General features: G+C 37.4%; 1 protein-coding gene across 5 annotated transcripts in view; it reads left to right on the top strand.

The window, feature by feature from the left end:
• The window catches only part of PTPRD (protein tyrosine phosphatase receptor type D), a 2,148,784-nt gene that overhangs the window by 2,102,008 nt on the left and 25,263 nt on the right, over positions 1-21,513 (top strand). For all 5 annotated transcript variants that reach the window (XM_082470803.1, XM_082470804.1, XM_082470805.1 and 2 more), the window contains one exon: positions 72-226. In XM_082470803.1, the coding sequence (XP_082326929.1) occupies positions 72-226 (155 nt within the window). The remainder of the gene's footprint in view (positions 1-71; positions 227-21,513) is intronic.

The following is a 21,513-nucleotide window of genomic DNA, read 5'->3' as shown; positions in this document are numbered from 1 at the left end:
GCATGTCATTATTCATCATGAAAACCTGAGGCTAGGAACACAGAATTTCAGCCAGTGTTCCTACTTCACAGAACGGTTCAAGTGAGAAGAGAGAAGTAAGACAATTCCAGTTCACCGCCTGGCCTGATCACGGTGTTCCAGAACACCCAACACCTTTTCTAGCTTTCTTACGGAGAGTCAAAACCTGTAACCCTCCTGATGCAGGTCCGATGGTTGTGCACTGCAGGTAAGAACCTCTGAGAGCATTTTTCTCGCAGTCAGAAGGTTTGTGGGGAGACAGAAAACTGAACGGTGCCTCATTGGATATTCTGTTTCCAACCTCTTGATACTCTGGGATAGCAACTGCCTTCATAAAGAATACAGGTAGTCTTTTTTGGTCAAATGAGGCCTCTACTAACATTAATAGGAAGGATGTGATACAGTGCATACACCCCCTGGGAGATAAAGGCAACTATGATGCATGGTATTCTCTCTTTAGAGCAAAAATAAATATATTCTTTCAAAAAATATATATGTATGAATTGTTTGACAGGCTCTTGTGGGCTGGGCTGATACAACCTTTTTACTATTTATAGGGAAAAAGTGCTGAACAAAATATTGATAATATTGTAAACATACAAGCTTAGAGAGAGAATTTCTTACTGCATATTAGTATTATCAAGTCACATATAGAAAATATACTATTTTGAGCTTTAAAATTTTATTTAATAAAATATATACGAAGATCTACAGTTCGGAAGAATTTATGTACTTGGAGGTAATGAACCCATATTTCTCTTGAAATGTATAATTTATTTTGTACTTTTAATTCTAACATTCTCTATATCATCGCTCAGAGTCTACTATATATAAGTGTTCATATATTTTTAATACTAAACTGATTTCTTCTAGTTTCCTGGATTCCTCTCAAGTATCATTACTAACAGATTATTAAAGATATCTAGTCAGATTCTGTTTATTACTATATAAATTACGATTCATGTAACTTCATAAGACTTTTTTGTAACCTAAGTAATTCAAATATGAGAGAACACGGTTTCTTGCACAGATAAGTAAATTTATAGTTTGGAAGTACATAAAAGAGGAAAGGAAGCATCTATCATAAACCACTTCTATTATTACTTAATAGTATAACTTTCATTCACATCCCATATTATACTATAGCATAATGTAGTAGATCTTAGAAATAGGGTCTATTTTTATAAAAAGTTGGGGACAATGGATGGATCAGAATAAAAGCAATAAAATTCACCTGACTAATCCATGCTAGAGGGGTAATCGTTAAACAATGGCCTGGCAAATTCCAAGCAAGATAATGTTTAATTTCTCTTTTCCAGCATTTTCCCCCAACAAAAACGAATAATAACCTTACCTTATATTCACTGAGTATTTTACAAATTCCAAAGCACTCCCCCATGCTTTACTGTGTTTGACGTTCTTAACAATATGTCAGATTGAGAAGAGAACATAAGAGAGGCTACAGGGTTTGATTCAAGTAAGATAGCTGAGAAGTTGGAGGAACAATCAGCCTCACCTTATAATCAAGTTCTTGCTCCTGTTTAATCAGGACAGGGGCCTTTGAGGACCTGCCACTATGTTGCAGTTTTCTGCATGATTCTGAAACAGTATAAATTATTGTTATTAACTTGAGCAAATTATTATTAATTGAACAAATACTTTTGCATCATGAAATCAGATTTCTGGTTGGTTTCAGCAGGCAGTCTGTGTACTCTGTTATACATACTTCTTTGCAGACCTCAAAGAGCCACTGAACCTGGTTACATGGTGCCCCTGCTCAGCACAAAATCAACTTGATTATGAAGTTCACGCATGAAATGGTTTCAGATGGAGTTTGGGCATAGGAGAGAAAACGGAGAGTTTGGCCTCACTCAGGAAATGTTGCCTTCATATGCCTACTGGCAAAAATGCAATTCACACAGATGCATACATGCATACACACAGATGTATGTGTGTTTATGTACATACACACAAACACATACACATTTTATATATATAAAATAATAGGAACAAAAATTAGGGAAACCTAACTTGGAAGTTTTCATTGAAAAGAAGTGTTATGATATTTGCACTGTATTTTGAAATAGAGTACGTTCCCTCTTTCAAAATGTGCTTCCCACTTCTATAAATGAAAGTGGAGGCCCTGGAAAACTAAAATAAATAGAATGATAATTTTAAAAATGCAATTTGCCCTCTGTTGATCATAAGCAAGGTATATGGCTTTATGATAGGTACTTGGAGGGCTCCAAAAAACTTTGCAAGCAAGTAGGAGAGATAAGATAGCTATAATGCCTTATTTTGAGAAAATACATACTTTCCCCCCAACACACACCCCGATGTTATGTTAAGCCACCTGGACTCACCTCTGAGAGATACAGACAACTCAGGAGAAATAAAGAAACAAAGATTAATGTGCAGAGCTAATAGCTGCTGACATTTGGAAGTGCTATGCCTGAGGCTCCAGAGAAGCTAGTATTGAAACAAACAACAGAAGAGTTGGTATATTGGTGGAAGAAATTTGTTAGCCACTTTGAAACAGTGAAGGAAAGATGCAGCATAAGCTGAGCTCTGGGAAACGATCTGTGTTCACCCAAAGGTAACCTCACATGTCTGATAAGAAATCTTGGCCTCTTTGAGAGAGGCCGCATCCACACTGCCAACTTCCAAAGCATCCCGAATCTTTGACTTGGTTACCAGTATGTTAAAACCCAAGAGCATAATTTTTCTGACAGAGTGGCAGTGGACAGTCATTTGAGATAACAACTGCTCCTGTGGTATCCCAGAAATGCTGGTTTAAAAATCATCTCTAAGCAGGAAGGAAGTATGCAGAAAGTGACACTAGCCATGTCACAAAGGGATCCTGATTAGTTACCATGATCATGTTGCAGATAATCACAGAAAATACTCTGGAGTTTAAACACTGCATTTCATGTTGTGATTTCTCTTATGATGGACTTGAATTTTCTTCTCTGTTATGAAGAAGTAGGGACAAAGTCAAAGTAAGTCTAAGCCTTCTGCCAAACAGATCCTGTGACAAAGGAAGAGTTTCTAAAAGAAGTCTGGTGGTAGATTAAAAAAAGAGGATGGGACTGCAAAAAGAGAAAATTCATTTTCCTCCAATAGTTTTGTCTTAAGTAATAAATGTGACAGGACTAAAAAGCCATTATGAATAAAATAAATTCTAACAATCGATAATAAATAAGAGTCATGAGAATAGACTAATGCAACAAGCAGAGACAAGACCTTGGAAGGTCAAGGAGAAGGACAGAGTCTACCACATTCCTAAAAGAGGGAATGTCTGTTTCAACAAACATAGGAGAAAAGACCAACTCTAGCTATCAGTCACTTCATACAGAACATGTAATCTCAACTTTAAGAGTGCACACTCTGGAGTGACAGACTGCCTGGGTAAAACTTTGGTTTGTTCACTTATTGGCTGTGTGCCCCTGGGCAAGTTATTTCCTATCTGTTAGCCTCTGTTTCTTCACCTGTAAAAGGGGTAACCCTACTCATAGCAATGAGAATTTGATGAAGATTAAATGAAGTGATATACATAAAGCACTTAGGACAGGGCTTTTTATATAGAAGTATGCAAGAATGTTAAATTATTCGTATATTAATTATTGAGTGAGTTTTCAAAGATATATTTGTATTTCTAACTCTAGGGAGAAAAATTCAACATGAACTTGGATAATATGACATGAGCCATCCATCCTATGAATAACTAGATGTTTATAAATATCCAAATATTTAATTCAATAGATTTTTAAAATTTAGATATTTTCCATCATGGAAATGCCATCAGCTATTTTACAGTGACAGAGACCATTTTAAAGCTATGGGTTAGAATCTTTTATAATAGTAAATCTGTTCTCAGAAAGACCTGAGAAACCATTGAACTCTTAAAATGATGCTGTTAAGGATACATAGAAATTAACGCTGTGGTTCTTAAGGCCTTCAAGATAAAGACTGAATTTAGCATTACATTCATGGCCATTTATCATCAAGGCTGATCTCGCCCTTCATGCCTCACTGTTCACTCTCTCAGCCACCTCCCACTAGGTATACATTCCAAGTACTTAAGTACTTTCATCTCTAGCTCTTGGCAAATGATGTTTATCCACTCTAGAACTTCACCTATTTCCCTTTTCTACTTGATGATGTGCAACCCTGGTTCATAATCTAACTTAAATAGTACTTCCTCTGTGTATTGCAAAGGCTGCAGACTGGCCTCAGATGATTTTGTTAATATACGTGGTAATTTTTTTTTGACTTTGAACTTGAATGCCTTTAAGCTGGCATGCACTATCCAGTTTTCCAAACCCTCCCCACTCTTTTTTTTTTTTTTTTTTTTACACACAACTCAGCTCATCTATTTATAGGAATTGCTTCATCTTGTAGACATTTGAGCCAAAACCCTGGAGAAAATTTTTAAGCTCATTCCCCATTCCTCTTCCCACAGGAAGAACTGAACCTTCTATCCTCTCAGCTCTCATAAAATAGTTTTACACTTAGCCTATTCGGCTGTCCGTGTGCAGATCACATATGCCTTGCAGTCGTAGAGGGCATGGGCTATAGATTACACACAACTGTATCTCAGCTCTTACATTGTAGTAGGTGCTCAATAGTTGCTTGCTGAAGTTAATCAAATTCCATATGGTGTTTCAGGAATTGTTTTACAGAAACAGTATGATAATTTCAAGGCTGGACTGGTTTTGGTTTTTGATTTTTTAACAGGAAACTATATTTTTGTCTCCTTAATGTTGGAGTAATTTTTTTTTTACAGCTTAATTATTTTAAATTGCCTTTATCTTTCTAATACCTGTTTCTGAATCCCTTTTTCTACTACTGTACATTTTATGTCCTTTCCCACATGCCCTTCATTCCATGATTAAATATAGACATAGCTCTCTGCTTTTGTGTCAAAATAATAGTTAAGGATATTGAACCCTTAATCGACATCAAGTAATCTTTCCTCTAACTGGAGAGGCCCTCCTCTAAGTGTTTTATGTGTGTTATTGCATTTTTCCCCCAAGCATCTACAGAGGTAGGAACCTTATTCTCCCATTGCACGCATACAAAAAAAACACAGGCCAAGAAAAGTCAACTTAATTGTCTGAACTCTTGCCATTAGCGGTGCCAAAGCAATTATGTGCCCCAGGCTGCCTGGCCCTATGGATCAAGTAAATTCTCCAGTTTATACATCACTTGATGGTCCTCAGCTTCTCCTCTGGCCAACCACGTGGAGGGCATTTCACTTTTAGACTTACCCTGATGACTTGGTCAGCAGAGCCACTCCTTTCTGACTCCACCTCACAGTGCATATTCTAGCCTTGATTTCACTCTTTCTATATCAAAGGTGATTGCCAGCAAGTGAGTCTCTTCTACCACTCAGTCATTTTAACATAATCACAACAGCTACCAATTACTGAGCCATTACTATTTTCCAAGCAACACTAAGCACGTAAGTGTTCACTCATTTAATCCACAAAACAATATATTTTACTTGTAAAGCACATTTAAGTACAGGGAGGTCATAGGTGATTTGCTCAAGGTCAAACAGCTCATAAATTGAGGGCTTATTTCAAAGTCCATGACCTGCTAACCCACCATAATATCCAGTTCAGACTCTTTTTGTTGCAGAAAGTACCTTAGTTCCTTACGCATAACGTCTTACAACATATTTGTTGACCACATGGTTGTCAGGCGGATATTTGCCACTGTCTCTTTACAAATATCTACTCAGTGCTAGAGACATGCAATATTTTTTCTCCTTATTTATAAAATTTGGTTTTGAAAGAGACTAAGGGAGAGAAGTTTCAGGCTATTTATTTTCACAGATGTCATACTTTACATTTCCCCATATTATTTCAATCTTCCTCTTAGAAAATAAAGACACTTTGTTTCTTTTTTTTTTTCCTTTTTGAGCCCTATTCTTTGTGTGTGTGTTTTTTTTTTTTTTTTTTTTAGAATTGGTGGTTTATATTCTACTAGTACCAGAGAGATACAACAACCAATTTGCTAAGTAGTTGCTTCTTGTTAGGAGTGAATAAATTGGGATGAAGCTATAATTTCATTGAGTCAACTATAAAACCTTGACTCATGATACTGTGAGTCACATTAACCCCTTTTAGGACCAGGGGAATATACTTTCTTCATAGGAGAAATGTATTCATTTATGAATAAATGTGAAAGAAGGATAGATCAAGACCCCCTACCCCTGTATCTGTCTTTTAAATGAAACAGTCCCAAGGGGAGTAAAATAGATCTTCTGAGGGTAATTTAAATATTTTACATCATAGAATCAAACCAGTCTTCAAAACTGAAAGGAACAGGAACTGCGGGCCAGAAGTAGATAATGTCCTAGAAGCATCAATGGGCCACTAGGGGTGACCCGGTAAAAATCAAATGACAATTTGGGGTTGGAAAGATTCCCAAGATCTAATCTTCATAATATTTTTTGACTTTATAGGTGAAAGCAGAACCAAGAAACTACTTAGATCATATTCATAGTATAACCACTCACTCCTAATTCCAGCCCAATATTGACAAAAATAGCCTTTTCAAGGTCAAGGGATTTTGGAAAGCATTGCATATGAGCATAAAAATAAAAGACCTGTGATCCAAAGGAGCTAAGAGTGCTGTGGAAAATTGTTTAATGCATTTTTAACCATTCATTCTAAATTCCATCCTTTATTCTTCCCAATGTTCCATTCAAATATCTCTTTAGATCAAAGACCATAAGTATTGCCAAAGTATGTGACAGTTTTGAGATGCTGACAAGTGTGAACCATAGACCCATATTTTCCTTAAACCTGGGATTCGTTTTCATGTCTAAGTTAAGTAATAAGAGAAGCTAGCCTTCTACAGATGAAAGACTGGATTGTTTAAAGTACCAACATCTCTGAATAAGAAAATGGATGGAATATACAAATTATGTCCTTATTTATGGAAATATTTTAAGGAGAGGAGAAATAATTATACCTTGTGGAAACCATTATGCCCAGTTCTGTTCTTATATATCAATAATTCTGCATAAAAAAAGCAAATTTTTAGTTTATGAAACAACATGATGATACAAAACAAGAGGCCAGATCTTCAACATTCTGATGGCAGAATCCTATACGAGAAAAATGCCTTACCTCCACTGAAATAGTTTAAAAGTAATTGACTCAAAAGAAAACATTAAAAGAAATTACACAGTGGCCCCCATAGATGTAAAATTTAAAACACACACTGAAGGAGTTTGGAGTACTGGCTGTCTGGTGAAATGGAAAATTTGTTTGGAAAAAAAGCATTATAAAGGCAGTAGAGGAGAGGTGAGACCAATATTATAAGAAACTAACTTCAAAGTCATATATTAGATCTATAATATGAAAAATCCCTTCCAGGGCAACTGAGAAACTATCACCTTCCCATTCTCATTCCATCCCCAAGAAGGGCAACCAAATCACTTTTGTGTAGGAATGTGATCATTTAAGAGCATCTTCCCACCATTTATTGGATTTAATCCTTATAAGGAGAATGGTAGGTTGCATTATTACCATCCTCACTCTACAGATAAGGAAACTGAGACTGAAAAGTCTCAATTTGCTATAGTGACTTGCTGTAGACCACATTTTTAACTAGTTTTATGATTCAAGCGGTGAGAACCCACGTTTTATGATTCAAGGTCTTCTCCTCTTACCTTAACTGCCATTCTCTAGTTTGCTCAGTTTATGTTATACACATGAGAGCAGACCTGTCCTCAGCCAGTAACAGAGCTGGTTTTTAGCAGACCTGAAAGCCCCTCTGGGGGCAGCACTGCACGGTGGTGAAGACTGTGCACTTGAAATCAGCTTTCTAGAGTTCAAATCTCAGCTGCACCATTTACTACATCTCTGACCTTGGGCAAGTTAATTAACCTTTCTAAGCCTTGACTTCTGTTCAGTAAACTGGGGATAATAGTAGTATGTCCTTTGTAGTATTGTTTATAAAGATTAAATAAGATATGTCTACAATGATAATTAGCCAGCTATCAGCCACATAGAAGTCAATAAATGTTTATATTTTTTGATGTTTTTATTATCATTAAAACACATTACGTGTTTTACCTCACATAAAATAGGTGGTTGTTTAAATTGGCTTTATTATTAGAAAACAACAAAGAATACTATCAAACAGCAAAGAAGAAATGTGAGCTTGACTTCTATGTAATTTGTGATTTAGAAGAATAGAAAATGAATGCGTGTGTGTGTATTAACCTAGAAAGTGAGTAGCAACTAGAATATTTAACACTTTAAAAATGCATAAGTACTGTAATAATTATTTAATTGAACTGAAAAAAAAAATTCTTATTAGAACGGATTGTTACTGTAAGACCAGTTATCTCAACCTCAGCACTGTTGACATTTGAGTCATGAAACTTTTGTTTTGAGGGACTGTCCTGTGCCTTGTGGGAGGTTTAGCAGGATCCCTGGCCTCTGCCCACCAGATATCAATAGCACCCTCCCAACAGCTGTGACAATCAAAAATGTCTTCAGTCATTGCTGAATGTCCCCTTGGGGGCAAGGTCACCCCTAGTTGAGAACCACTGCTATATGGCAATGAAACTGATTTTTGACTGTGGCAGAATGTATGCATCCAAGTGATAGCCCACCTCAAACCATTTAAAGCTTGAAAAACTTTCTTTGAATGGCTCTCTTATTATAAGCATTAGGAAAACTTCTCTCTGAGACTTACATTAAGAATCACTTTTTAACTCATATAGGGAACTAAGCTCATTACTTTAAAAATCACCCAATATTCCCTACCTTGATCATCTACCATACAAACCAAAGACTTGGCTCTAGATGTCTCTTGGTACTTAAAAAATAAACAATTCCAACATCAGTAATTATCAGAGAAATGCAAATCAAAATTACAGTGAGCTATCACCTCACACAGGTCAGAATGGCCATCATCAAAAAGTCTACAAACAATAAATGCTGGAGAGGGTGTGGAGAAAAGGGAACCCTCCTGCACTGTTGGTGGGAATGTAAATTGATACAGCCACTATGGAAAACAGTATGGAGATTCCTTAAAAAACTAAAAACAGAACTACCATATGACCCAACAATCCCACTCCTGGGCACATATCTGGAGAAAACCATAATCTGAAAAAATACATGCACTCCAATGTTTACTGCAGCACTATTTACAATAGCCAAGACATGGAAGCAGCCTAAATGTCCATTGATAGAAGAATGGATAAAGAAGATGTGGAAAATACAATGGAATATTACTCAGCTGTAAAAAAGAATGAAATAATGCCATTTGCAGCAACATGGATGAACCTAGAGATTATCATAGTAAGTGAAGTAAGTCAGACAGAGAAAGACAAATATATGATATCACTCATATGTGGAATCTAATTTTTAAAAATGATACAAATGAACTTATTTACAAAACAGAAACAAATTTACAGATATCGAAAACAAACTTATGGTTACCAAAGGGGAAACGCGGGGGAGGGATAAAGTAGGAGCTTGGGATTAATGTGTACACACTACTATATATAAGATAGATAACCAACAAGGAGCTGCTGTGTAGCACAGGGAACTCTACTTAACATTCTCTGATAACCTATATGAGAAAAGAATCTGAAAAAGAATGAATAGATGTATATGGATAACTGAATCACTTTGCTGTACACCTGAAACTAACACAACATTGTAAATAAACTATACTCCAATTAAAAAAAAAAAATCCACCTTCAAGGACAAAAATGCGCCACCATTAGGAAATTCAAAAGAACAGGCGATAGGCTTTTAACTCTGCTGCCAAAAAGGAGGTCCAAAAATACTTTTGCACCGTGGCAGCACTGCTGCAGTAAATCTTCAGCCTCCAAAGGTGGCTACTTTTAAAAGCCATGCTCTTTGGGCTTGATAAATGCTGATCTTTTTTGCCAGGATATCAGTCACATTGCCTCATATCCATACTTGGTATGAACGTCCTGCATTTGTCAGTTCAAAACAATAAGCTCTCTGAATGCCCTTAAGTGTCATATGACTCAGTGGCTGTCCCCTTTTTCAAAATCTAGTGGAGGCCAAAATGAAAGATTAGATGGATAGAAGAAAAGTGAGTCATAATGTCTGACCCCCTGCCCAAGCTTGCAGGTCCTGAAATCCCTTGCTCTTTGATTTTGGGGGATAGATATTTCTGGGATAGCACACTGTGTTTTTAAATCACAGGTTTTATTGAAGATAAGTTTTTTGTGAAATAAACACTTTTCACTTATATTTTTCTATATCTTTTTCCAAGGGGCCTGTGCAGTCTCTCTCTTCCCATCTCACCTCCCTCTATACTTCTACCACTATCCCCCCTCCAAAAAAAATCCTTCTCTATCTTTCATTCCATTGAGAGAGGGTCAGTAGTTGAGACTTCCACTGGCCAAAGTGGAGCTTGTAGTGTCTATGGTATATATCTAAGCAGGTAAAAAGGATGACCTAGGTGAAATGGGGCATGATTAACTGCGGCTCTTTCATTCTAATGATAAAGGCTAAAGAGCTACTTGTTCAAATTCTTTTTGGTATTTGAAAGGCAAGGATTATGAGAATTATGATTATTATAAGAAAGTATTTTCTCTCTCTATTCTTTTTTTTCAGTTTGGGTTGGTTTTGAGCATTGCATCTTCTTTTTTTTTTTTTTTTTTTAATTGGAACCATATTTCTGTTTCTGATACATCTGTGTGTCTTAGGAGCCAGCATCCTTTCTGAAATGGAGGGTATATCTATCACTTAACCATCACTGCTTACAAGTATCAACCCAAACTTAGAGGCTTAAAACTACCACAGCCTGTTATTTCTTACTATTCTGTGGGTCCACTTAGGGCTGGGCAGGGGTTGTCTGCTGGTATCTCCTGAGCTCTCCTTTGCAGTCAGCTAGAAGCGCTGAGAAAACGGGGCCTCTCTGTCCCCACAGCCGTTCATCCTGGTCTGCTGGTCTCAGGATTCCGGGAATCAAAGGAGAAGCTTCTGAGGCCTTTTGAGGCCAAGGCTTGGAAGTCACATATCATCCCTTCCACCACATTCTTTTGCTCAGAGCAAGGCAGGGTCCAGCTTAGATTCAAGGAGTGGCCCTTGTTTCTTGATGAAACAAGACTCTACTTCTTGATGAGAGAAGTAGCAAATAATGTGTGACCTCACTTATTCCACCACTGAGTTCCATGTTGCTGAACATTATTTACTTGACTGATGGAGCTCTTCTCTCCCCTCTTACCTCTCATCAGCTAGGCTAAGTCCACTGTGGATTTCCCTCCTGAGGCTGGATGAGATGAGCAAAGCGCCCCCCAAGTCTACCCCAAAATACAGAGGTTGTTTTTTTTTTTTTAATATATGAAATAGTTGGGTTTTTTTTAGCTTGTGTGGTGGGAGAAACTCATACTCTTTACTCCCATTGCATCCTGTCTCAGAAATATTTCCTTTACATCTTCCTGTAATTTAGGATTTATTAGGGTTTTAATAGGCTTCTTCTTAAACTCAGAAACTAAGGGAGCATGATTTACTCACAGTGAATCATAGACCTGGAAAGGACACTTCAAGCCTCCCAGACACTCTCCCTCCATTTCTCTCTCTGCATCCTCTCCTCTCTATCCCTTCCCACCCCCTTCCCTTCCCTCACCACTCCTCTTTAATTTCAGAGATAGGAAAATAAAATGAGGACCAGGAAAGTTGACAACTTTCCCATAGACTCTTGCTGGACTCAAGTCTACTGATTGCTGGTCCAATATGTTTCCCAGTACATTACAGTCCTTTTAATTGTGTTCAAATTAGTTTGATTAAGGAGTCCCTAACATTTTCTAGCTAAATTAGGAAAGTAATCACCTGTATAATGGCAGGGGGCGCTATGGTTGGAACCAAGATGATCAGAGCAGATAACTTTGATGCATTAGAGCCAATTAAGTATCACAGATCTTTACGATTATGACTGATTGACAAAAGGGCTAGTGCATAGCTGGGGAGTACCCTGAATGTGCTGGGCACCCAGGTGGTCAGTAAGGCCAGGGCAGCAGAAAATGGTAGAGCAAGGCCAAGAGAGAGCAGGAGAGAATGTCAGAGAGAAACTCATCCTGCTTTGCAGTGATGCCTGGGGCCGTGATGGTGGAAATCACTTCAGGCCACTAAAAATGACTTTACATGCTGTCTTGGCAGCCCTGCTCTGGTTCGCAGTGGCTGCTTTGTGTATGTGCTGCTCCCGTTGGAGCTCTAGCCTGGCTGTGCCGTGGCAGTAGTGTGAGCTTTTATAGTGGCCATATGCCTGGGAGGCTCATCATCTACAATTTCCTCATTCCAGGCTCCAGCCAAGTACCGCAGATGCTATTGTTACCTCTTCTATTGAATCAAAGTAGGAAGCAAAGAGAGAGAGAAATTTGTCAATATTGTTTTTCTGCTGGAACCGAAATAAAAACTGTGTGTGGTATATTGTCCGATAGCAGCCCATGTGCCAAATCCCCATTTTGTGTAACACACTTACATAAGATAAGAATCTGCCCTTATGTTTCTTAACATAATGTAAATGACCTTCTTCCTTCTACTGTAGATGTGTTACAATTATAGCCATTCAGACTTCTCAACTTGGATCTGTGCTGTTTATTGCACTTGCAAACCCTTTGCCTCGGACCATGCCATCTGCTGGGAATCACTTGTGTTTCCTTCACACACTCACAGGGTTTGCTTTGTGCCCGAAATCTAACTGTGCAAAACTCTGAAATCTTTCATATAAATAAACAAATGTTTAGCAAGTATTTTTAAACCCTTTACTTGACAAGTAGCATTAGCAAGGTACATTTGCATTTCTAAAGTAAGTACAGCTGCTGAGAGAATTTCTTGCTGCAGAAACGTGTGAAGTGACACCAAAATCAGAAGAGAATCCCTTTTGAAATAAAAGCCTGCATGGATAAATGATCTCTGTGCTGAAAACAAACTACACGATAATAAATTAAGCTAACAAAAAGGTTCTTTTTGGACATAGGACATACCTGGTTGGGGGTAGGAGGATAGTCTTAAGACTCTATGTCACTGGACACCCACCCCATACTATCCTATCAAAACTTTCTTTCAGCCCAAATATGAAACTGATGAGCCTACAAAGCCCCTGTTATCTCCTCTATATTTCTCACTGCTGTGCTCTCATCAGCCTGGTTAGGTACAATATGCATTTCCTTCACGGAACGGGATAGGAAGAACAACCCCCCCCAAATGTAACCCAAAATACAGGTTCTTTTGTCACTCTATGAAATAAGTAAGAAAGCAGACAAAAAGGCCATTTAATTTCTTACAGAACTGCTACCTGATTTTTTGCCATTGTCTCCTGGCTTTTTATTGTCTGATTTGTTTTTTCCTCTTGAATCCATAACTACCCCCAGATTTGTATACAAGAGATGTGGGTTGGAGTGCCTTTTTCTATCTGTAATGTTTGACCTCACTGCTGTGGTCTCTGTCCATAAAGAACAGGACAAAGTGGGCAGAGCCCCCTCTTGCTACTGAGATAGGGCTGTTACTGAGATTTGCCCTACCTGTTGCCTGAAGACAGATTATTTGAGGATGCTAGGATTTTGATTACACTATCCTTTAAGTTCAGGTTGAATACTGTAAATGAATATAGAATGCAGATATACAAAAGATGCAACCTCAGTAGGTCACAACGGTAAGCCTCTAAATTTTATCAAGAGCCAGCGTTGTCAGATTCTAATGTGGACAAAAGAGGACCATAAATCATCTCAAAATATGAGGCATGTTCCATACACGTGCTAGAACCCCAGTAAAAGTCAAACTCTTCCTAAAGTAGTTCATACATAGTAGGGAATTTAAAAGTGCAAAGTAATAAATGAATCTTAATACTTTCCTGGATCTTAATGCTTTCCTTGTAAGTGTGTGTTATTAAGAAAAACCAGAATTCTATGACTTTCACCACATATTTAGCTTTCAGGCTAAGAAATGGAAATTGCATACATAGAAAATTAAGAGATATTCTACTGCCCTAAAACTATGAGAGCTTATACAAATCACTTACCTGAGTTTCTATTTCTCTAGGAAAGTAGAGTACAATCTGGTCATTTGCTAAAGGCATCTTCTCTACAAGGGAAAACTGCATAAAATTTGGTAGATTAAATGCTTATTTACTCACGGTGATGATGATGATGATGATGATGATGATGGTGATGGTTAGGAATTTTGTGGTTTTATGGAAAGCGTAATAAGCGATTTTCTCTGACTACCTTCAAATTCAGTCCCAACTTGGGTTCACAGGTGATCAGTCATTCTAGAGAAAAACAAATTCCATATGATCTCTCTTATATGTGGAAATCAAAAATGAAAACAAAAACAAAACACTGCAAGCTCACAGATACAGAGAACAGATTGGTGATTGCCAGAAGGGGGGTGGAAGTTGGGGAAATGGATGAAGGGGGTCAAAAGGTTAAAAATACAAATAAAAATTTTAAAGCCTTACTTTGTCAACCTACACCCAGCTCCGATTCTAATCAATTGGGCAGAGAGCCTTTCTAAGTCTGGACTTTTGCTCACCACTTACATTTGATGATGTTAAAAACCACAAAAATTCTTTATAACCTATGGTTAACATTTCATCCCCCCTTTGTGTGGCTGGAAATGATTGGCCTGGCTTCAGACTATTTTCTCTGATGTATTACAGCCTGAAATTCACTTGTTGTCTTGGTTCAATTAAACTCAAACTTATTGGTTTGTAGGGTACAATAGTAAAGCCACAAGCTTAGCAAAACCTTTTCGGAATTCAGGAAGGAACTCTGTGAATGTAGTCCAGGTACAAGAGCTACAAGAGTCCAGTACATTATGTATGCCTTTGTTGTTGTGTTTATATTTCCTGAAGGCTTAGGAATAAATAAACACACTTCTAAAAATCTGAGATAATAATTCTGCATGGATGTCTTTTTTAGAATGAATCTTTGTGGCATACATAAGGTACAAAGGTACAACAATTCCTAAGGTGGTCATCATACCTTTTGCTGGATTCTCAGCCTATGTTTCCATATGGATAATTTTATCAAGTAGCACTTCTGGAATTATCACTTAGTTCCACGTGTCTTTTTAAAGCTGCATCACATCACAGTTTGGCTATGACATAAAAACTTAGGTCGAATTTTAGCTATTAGAACTAGGTTAATGGTTATAAACAACTTCTTCTTTGTTATTTCTTACCCTTAGGGACCCTACATTTGAAAAAATCTTTGTATCAGGGGGATTAAAAAGAGGCCATTTTTCCTACTCTTTTTTAGTTTGGACATTTCCAACATACCCACGAGTAGAGAGAATGTATAATGAACCCCCAAGCACCTATCACCCAGCTTCAGTTATCAACATTTCAGGCAGTGTTTATTAAATGGCAGTTCATTTTCTGTTTTTCAAAAGAAACTCATTACATAACTGCTATTCAACATTTGAGGTTTTAATAACCTGAGCAGCCTTATCTCAGGCAAATGTTCAAATTCCATGGAAATATGTAATGTAAAAGGTGCTCATTACCACTTTCTCAGCTCCAGGTTAAGTACTCCTGGACTATATCTCTTATGCTACTATAATGTTACCCACACTGCTTTTCTAAGTCTAAAGTCATATGGCATCAAGTTTTAAAATGATTCCAGACTATGGATACCATGTCCCTCTAGGAAGAGCTTGTTCCCAAAACTGTCCTTAGTAAATTTTGGCTTACAGACTTTTTTTTTTAATTCAGCACTTTTATTCTGAAATTAAATGTTATTTTTTTAAGGCTCAGTCCATCCTAAACCCTACCACTGTTATTTAACATCCATGCTTCGTACTCCCCTGACTAAAGCTGACTTCTTTTGATCTGTGAAAGTAGAGCTGGATTCAGAAGTGATTAGCTACCTGATTTAGAAAAAAGAAAACAGAAGAGAAATAGAAATAGCAGTTTTACAAATCCGAATTTGACCAGTTCCCAAACAGTTATTGGCATACGTAATCTGACACATGATTTTCATACCAAATCTGGGTTCTACAAGAAGTATAAACAGAGTCTATGGAAACAGAATTACGGTTTGAACATGAGAAGGCCAGTCACCCAGAAAATTCAGGATCCCCCATCAATGTATATGCACTTTAAACCCTGAGTTGTTACTGGATGTTATGTGGAAGACATTTTCTATAGTCAAATAAGTATGGGTTAAACTAAGTTAAATTGTTTTACAACAAAGTTTCTCAGCCCTACAAAATATCATTTCCATTGTGAATTTCCAAGAGGGCATTTCTGAAACCTATTTAAACATGGAACTCTTCCCCCCAACCTTGAATTTTCTCAAAGTACTCTAGGAAGTGCTATCATATGAGATAACTTGCCTCACGGTGATAAAACAGGACCATGAACTACTAAGAGTAATTGTCTAGTAAATCAGTAAATAAAATGTATAGATAAATATAATCAATAAATATTTATTAAAACTAAACTGTGCAGAGCTTCAAGCTATTGAGTATGGAGAGGAAACAGTGTGGCATCTTCCTCAAAGAGCTTATAATAACCTATATGGAAGATACCTAAAACAATCAAGGCCGTTCAGAAGAAACCTTGATGTATGTATCCAGTTAAGACTTGGTCATTTAGAGAAAGCTTCATTAGGCAAAGAAGCCTAAGAAAGTACATATTCAGTTAATATTGACTTCAAATATATAATTGTATATTATATTAATTCATTAGTTTTTAAATTTAAGACTAAGAATTTTGAGTATGACATATGGTTAGTACATTTAGTGTATTTAATATAGACAAAGAACTTAATGGCTTTGCAGCAACTTAAGTATTAGAATACTTCTAGGTTTTTATAAATTATTTTCCATTTATTTACAGTTATCTTACCAATGTCTAACACAACTGTATTTTTGAGGGAGTAATGGAACACTTTTAGTAGTCTTCCCAAAGCATTTAACTTAGCTTTCACAGAAACAACTCTTATTTTGTAATCATATCTCATTAGTTTATTTAATATGTTCTTAATTAAATTATTTAACTAAAATAACTGATTATTTTGGAATAAACACCATGGCATCACAAAAGAACATAGATATCCTAGAGGATAGCCTCCTAGCCTAGAGCAGACCTGGTGCAGTGAGCAACAGACTGGGGCTTTTTGGAGGAAAGGGAAATTTGGGTGGATTGGTTGGTAAATGGAGATCAGGTAAGAAAATGCATACAGATATCTGTATGCACATATTCATATGAGTTCATCTATATGCACATATTAAGAAACAAATGATGGAACAAACAATAATCGCTACTTGAGGTAAGGGAAGTCATTTGCATTTCTAACAAATTTCCAGATGATGCTTATGCTGCTGACCGAGGGGCTGCACTTTGAGAACCACCGGATTAGATCACCTCTAACGTCCCTTCCAAGTCTCAAATCTGATTCAGTTGTATATGACTTTTTTTTCCCTCAGAGGATAGAAATCAGAAATAAAATGGAATATTAGTTTCATAAATTCACTAGTGTAAGTCTTTAATATAAACCATGTAGGAGCAGGAAGGTTGCATAGCTCCTCTGCCATTAGGCTAAATGAATTCAAATATTCAACTCTAGGTCCTTAATTCATAGGAAAAGGAAGTAAGGAAATTAACATTTATCAAGAATTTGTTAGCTAAAAGACATTTTGCTAACAATAGCCTTATAGGAACCTTAAGGAATGGGTTTACATTTTACAGATGAGAAAACTGAGGGAGGATAAATAAATGAAATATCATACATCTTGCAGTTGGAAAAGCCAGATTTTTAATCTGTAAAATTCACGCTCTTTCCATTTGCTAAACTGACTCCTCATAAAACAAGCATATCATATCAGACTACTTTCCCTGTCACGCTTATGTGAAAATAAAATAGTTTTTTCAATTCGGCCAATACTTATTATGTTTAAATTATTCCAGTAAAAAGTGAACCTTCAGGAAAAAAATTGGCTTTTTAAATGTGGTGAGTATGTAATTCCATGGGCAAAAACTGAATTTCTTCCCCAGACTGTACCATCCAAATCTTAGAGATATGAGATGAGAAATGGTGTATACGAGTTCACCATTGCATCCCTCTCCTCTGGGCTATGCCCACATGAAACAGACACTCAGCAGATATTTGACGGATACGTGAACATTGAACGAAAATGTCAGTATCCAAAGCGATACCATGGGCCAAGCCTTACAACAATGCGAAATGGTATAATCTGTGTTGTGTAGGTAAAAAAAGAATAATAAAGCATAGTGGCGGTATTCTTAAATGCCAAATAAAATGGTTTCCATTGTTACTTGGTTGGGGGAGAGGCTGGGAGTAGGCTATGGATCAGATTTTTGTGGGTCCCCAGCCCCGTAGGTTACTTTACATTCATTATGTAAGGCTTTGTACATGTTGAGTCTGGGGCTTGCATTCTAATTAGTATTATGTCTGGTGTTCCTGGAGATGTATGCTGCATCCCGGAGAATTATCGGGGTAATCAGCATCCCATTCCCAATATCTTCCTCCCTATATGAGGTAGATTAAGTCTGCAAAGAGAAGCATTTAGTACCCCCAGAAAGGGAAGCACCATATAGTGTCCCTGATGTTAAGAAAAAGTTCATTTTCTCTGAATGGGTTCCTTGCTAAGGAACAGTTTGCTCAGCCCTGATCACCACATTCCCTCTGTCTCCAAAACAGACAGGAAATAAAACGAGGTATTGCTCTTCTCAGAGGCACTATATTTGCTGCCTATATGGTCTCTAGTGAATCCAGCCCTTGGTTTACCCCTCTTCAGGGGATTCCAGTCCGCTAAGGAGAGTAGCTTGGGGTCCCCAGATTGGCCTAGACTCCATGAGCGAGGCTGCTGAGGCATCTGATACAATGAACATTGCCAAGCTGTTCATGTACCTCTTGGGGAGCTGCTAAAATGAGGCACTGCCTTTGAAGAGAATCTCCCAGAGGAAATAGCTCTGACTTCAACAAACCTGTATTCCTCTTCTGGTAAAGTTAAGGAAAGCAGCTTGTCCAGAGCAGTGATTGGAGAGCAAAAGAGTTGGTGTGTCCCCAGAAACTCTCCCCTCCAGAGAAAGGATTATCTGCACAGCCAAGTGATCTCACAGCATGTTTGATTCCTCCTGACTGGTGCTGGTTATGGCAGGCGTCTCAGGTTCTGTCTATATAGTTTGGTATATAGATATCCTTGAGCTAATCCTTCAGTAGACTAAGTGCCCTGTCGGTTACTCAAATGTAGTAATTTATAAGTTTCTTTAATAAATTTTCAGATGCTGCCACTCACCATCCCTATATTTGAATGCTTATGAATATTTCCACATAATTATATTTAATACTGTAAACTGTAAATGCTGTAATTTCCTTTGACCTATGTTGCAGTTAGAGATATTACTTGATCAGTGCTCTCAATGATTTATTTGATGCACACGTATTTAGTTAATTGGTTATTTTTTTTTCCTGCCTGTGTTTATGTATAATATACTCTATAAGGGAAAAGAAATCAGTCTGCTCACAGCTGAGTCTGGTAAAAGAGCAATTAGGTTCTATCAGAACAAACAGCTGTCAATAATGAGTTCTGAATTAAAATTACTAGCAAAGAAAGGAATCTAGACATCTGCAGGAAATGTGAAAATATTTTTATAACCAAATAGCTGAGGTCTGGACAGGGGTATCACTGAGTTTTCTCAGCTGTACCTGCAGTGTATTTTGAAATATTCCCAGACTGAAAGAACACTAAAATTCACTGCATAAACTAAGCTGCATTTTTTTTTTTTAAATGTTGGCTGCCTTTGAACAGTGTGTATTTTGATTTCATGTAATCAGCATGAACACTTTCTGTTTCAAACTATTTTGCTGTGCCCCCGGTCATAAAATGAAGCTTAAAAATAGTTCCGTTATCTTTGTATTGTGTCTTTCCAATCAGGGTTCTATTGCTTGGATATTTTTCTTTCTGTCTTTGGAAAAAATACTTTTGGGTCTATTACATGGTATCTGATTTGTTCGTATTGGGGTTGTTTCCTGCAAAGAAAACTTGCAAGGTGGGCTTTTGGCATCTGAGGTTTATTACGAGATAATTCCATACATTTTCAGGTATCTGGAGATAGTAAAGTATTTGGCCTTTAAAAAAAAAAAGCAAATCATACATTTTTGAAAGCAGATTTTGTGCTCTCCCCTTTGCATTTAAGTTTTTAGTCAGTTAGGTTAAAAAAACCTATATAAGAATGAAAGATCAAAAATTTTTTTAAATTTATATATATGAACACACATATACACACACGTGCATAGATAATTAGGAGTATATTTGATACATCTTTTGGCCCTCAATTACTTATAAAAATATTAGAAGAGGAGTGCCTCTACAGCCTTGTTACCCAAAGTACGGTCCATGAACCAGCACATCAGCATCACTGTGGAGCTTGTTGGAAATGCACAATCTTGAGTTCCTCTCCAGACTTACTGAACTGGAATCTCTGGGGCAGAACACAGGAATCTATGTTTTAATACTGCCTAGGTATGTGTACAGATCACTTGGATAGACATATAATGCATAAATGCCTAGTGATACGTCACATGGTGATGGATACATAGAAGAGGAATCTCTCATTTTGAATTTATTGAATTGAATTATATTACCTTTCATCTCTTTGGTGTCACAGTCTTGTGACTGTTTTCCATCTTCTACTGTTACCCTGCATGGGAGGCAAAGCCTCTCCTTTCTACGCCTATCCTCAAACGTGACAATTATGGCATTCTAAATACACTTAATACCAGTTTTCACTAATTAAGTAGTCATCATGTATGAATACTACACTTACTGAAAGTCATCCATCTATCTGAAACAGATAGAGCTGACATCAGTATAAGTAGTTCATACACAGGTACATGAAGATCTATCTTGACAATGCTTCAAAAGCCACTTAATTCCTTTCTCTTTGGGTAGTTGAATAGCATGGGAGAGCTAACGTTTCATTAATAAAGGACAGTTATAGGCACAGCTTAGATCCTTTTTGGACCAACATTGTTGCACCCTAAATTGATAGAATCATGGACCTTGGGTCCGTCTGGGGAGCTCTAAGGAAAACTGTCGTCTTGTTTTCAATAAAATTCCATTGCTAGAAGCCTGAGTCTGGGAAAGAGGAGACAGGGACCCAAGTCTTAGCTCTGCTAATAACAGTCACATGATCTTGGTCAAATTCCTAACCCTGCCTGGGTCTCAGTTTCCACCTTCAAAAAATCTAAGTAGGCTGAGGAGTTAGATAAGGCAGTGAGCAGTACTGATGCATTAATTCAGAAACCTGTGAGTTTAAGAAGCCAGATCAGGCCTCTGGAAACACCAACACAAAGGCCTGCTGAAGGTCTGCAGGGTGATACAAATAAGTGAAGCAGACCCTGACATTCGGTAAATTGTATTGAGACTGAGATTCTCACTGCCTTAAAAAACCTTGTGTGGGGGCTTCCCTGGTGGCGCAGTGGTTGAGAATCTGCCCGCCAATGCAGGGCAC

The sequence above is a fragment of the Balaenoptera physalus genome (genome assembly GCF_965194825.1).
Source record: "Balaenoptera physalus genome assembly, chromosome: 7".
NCBI classification, from domain to species: Eukaryota; Metazoa; Chordata; class Mammalia; order Artiodactyla; family Balaenopteridae; genus Balaenoptera; species Balaenoptera physalus.
The sequence above is the reverse complement of the archived record's forward strand: the minus strand, read 5'-3'. Positions and strand labels throughout refer to the sequence as shown.